General features: G+C 66.2%; 1 protein-coding gene across 1 annotated transcript in view; it reads right to left on the reverse strand.

Annotated features, from left to right (window-relative positions):
- Positions 1 to 976, reverse strand: part of PDIA5 (protein disulfide isomerase family A member 5) — a 94,703-nt gene extending 93,727 nt beyond the window's left edge. Inside the window, exon 1 of the mRNA XM_007449695.1 lies at positions 836 to 976. Coding sequence (XP_007449757.1) covers positions 836 to 883 — 48 coding nt within the window. The 5' untranslated portion in view covers positions 884 to 976. The remainder of the gene's footprint in view (positions 1 to 835) is intronic.
- Positions 977 to 1,249: the final 273 nt, after the last annotated feature.

The raw sequence follows: 1,249 nt of genomic DNA on the forward strand, positions 1-1,249 counted from the left end.
GTAGCAAACTCCTCCGGAGAGCCTGCACTCCCATCACCCTGGCCCACCCCTTCTCCACTCCTGCCCTGTACGGTTTTGCAGTTTAGAGCTACGTCCCCTGATTTCTCATCCGACCCTCCTGGCAACCTTGTTAGAGTGGTATTTAAAGCGTCCCCATTTCATGGATGAGAAGATTAAGTCAGGTACATTAAATGATAAGCCGCATCACAAGCCAGAAAGTGGCTGAGGTTCCAGCCTGCCTCAGTTGGGTGAAGAGGCTGAACTCCCCCGCGGTGACCCCACCCGGCCCCGCCAAGCCTGGCCGGCTGGCGGAGATCCACGTGGTGACTGGAGGTTCGCGGCTGCTCAGAGCCGAAACCAAGAACTAGGTGGCTGGCTCTAAAACAAGGTTTCCGGCAGTGCTGGTGGCAAGCACCCCCTTCTTACCCCGTACTCACACAGGTGCAGGGCCCGGAGTCTGGGGTGCAGCACCCCCGCAAGCCGCCGGCGTCCGGCCCTAGCCCGCGGCCGCCCCCTAACCTGCGCCCCTGCAAAGTTGTGTCCGCGGCGCAAGCCCCCAACCCCCGCGAGGGATCGCCCAGCGCCCCCGGGGTCCCCCACCCCGGGCTCCTTTCGACCTTTGAGCCCCGGAGCACCCCGCTGGGAGTGCACGGCGACCGCCCCGCTGCCTCCCCCGCAGCCACCGGGTCCCCGCCTGCTCGGCACGCACGCCCCCATCCAGGTGCCCGGAGGCATCTATCTCCCCGCACGTCCCGGGAGGGCCGGGAGCAGGGAACTCGGACCCCCGCCGGGCGCACGTGCCGTCCCGGCCCGGACCCCAGCACCACAGCCTCACCCAGACCGCCAGCAGCAGCAGCAACCACGCCGGCACGACCCGCGCCATCCCCGCCGCAGCTGCCCACGGCCGGTTCTGGTCCCCACTCAGGCTCCCGCGACCGCAGCTCCGCCGGGGGCAGCCACCGCCGCCACTTCCCAGCCGCTCCCCGCCTCCGAGTTCCCGGTGCCACGTCTGCCAAAGCATGCGCACCGCGCTGGCAGAGCCTGCCGGGGAGAAGAGCGTGCTGGGAGTTGTAGTTTGCAGCATGGCTGAGCAGGGGTCCGCGGGTGTGAACTTGGCCCCCAGGCCAGGTAGAAGTCTGAGTGGAGTGCGACATGGTCAGGGTCAAAGAGTAAGGGAAAGCAGTTAATTTGGGGGCCTTGCTCTGTGCCTAGAACCTTAGAAACAAGATCTCCTTCAGCTCGGGTAAGT

Source organism: Lipotes vexillifer, unplaced genomic scaffold (genome assembly GCF_000442215.2).
Source record: "Lipotes vexillifer unplaced genomic scaffold, Lipotes_vexillifer_v1.1 scaffold1378, whole genome shotgun sequence".
Taxonomy (NCBI): domain Eukaryota; kingdom Metazoa; phylum Chordata; class Mammalia; order Artiodactyla; family Lipotidae; genus Lipotes; species Lipotes vexillifer.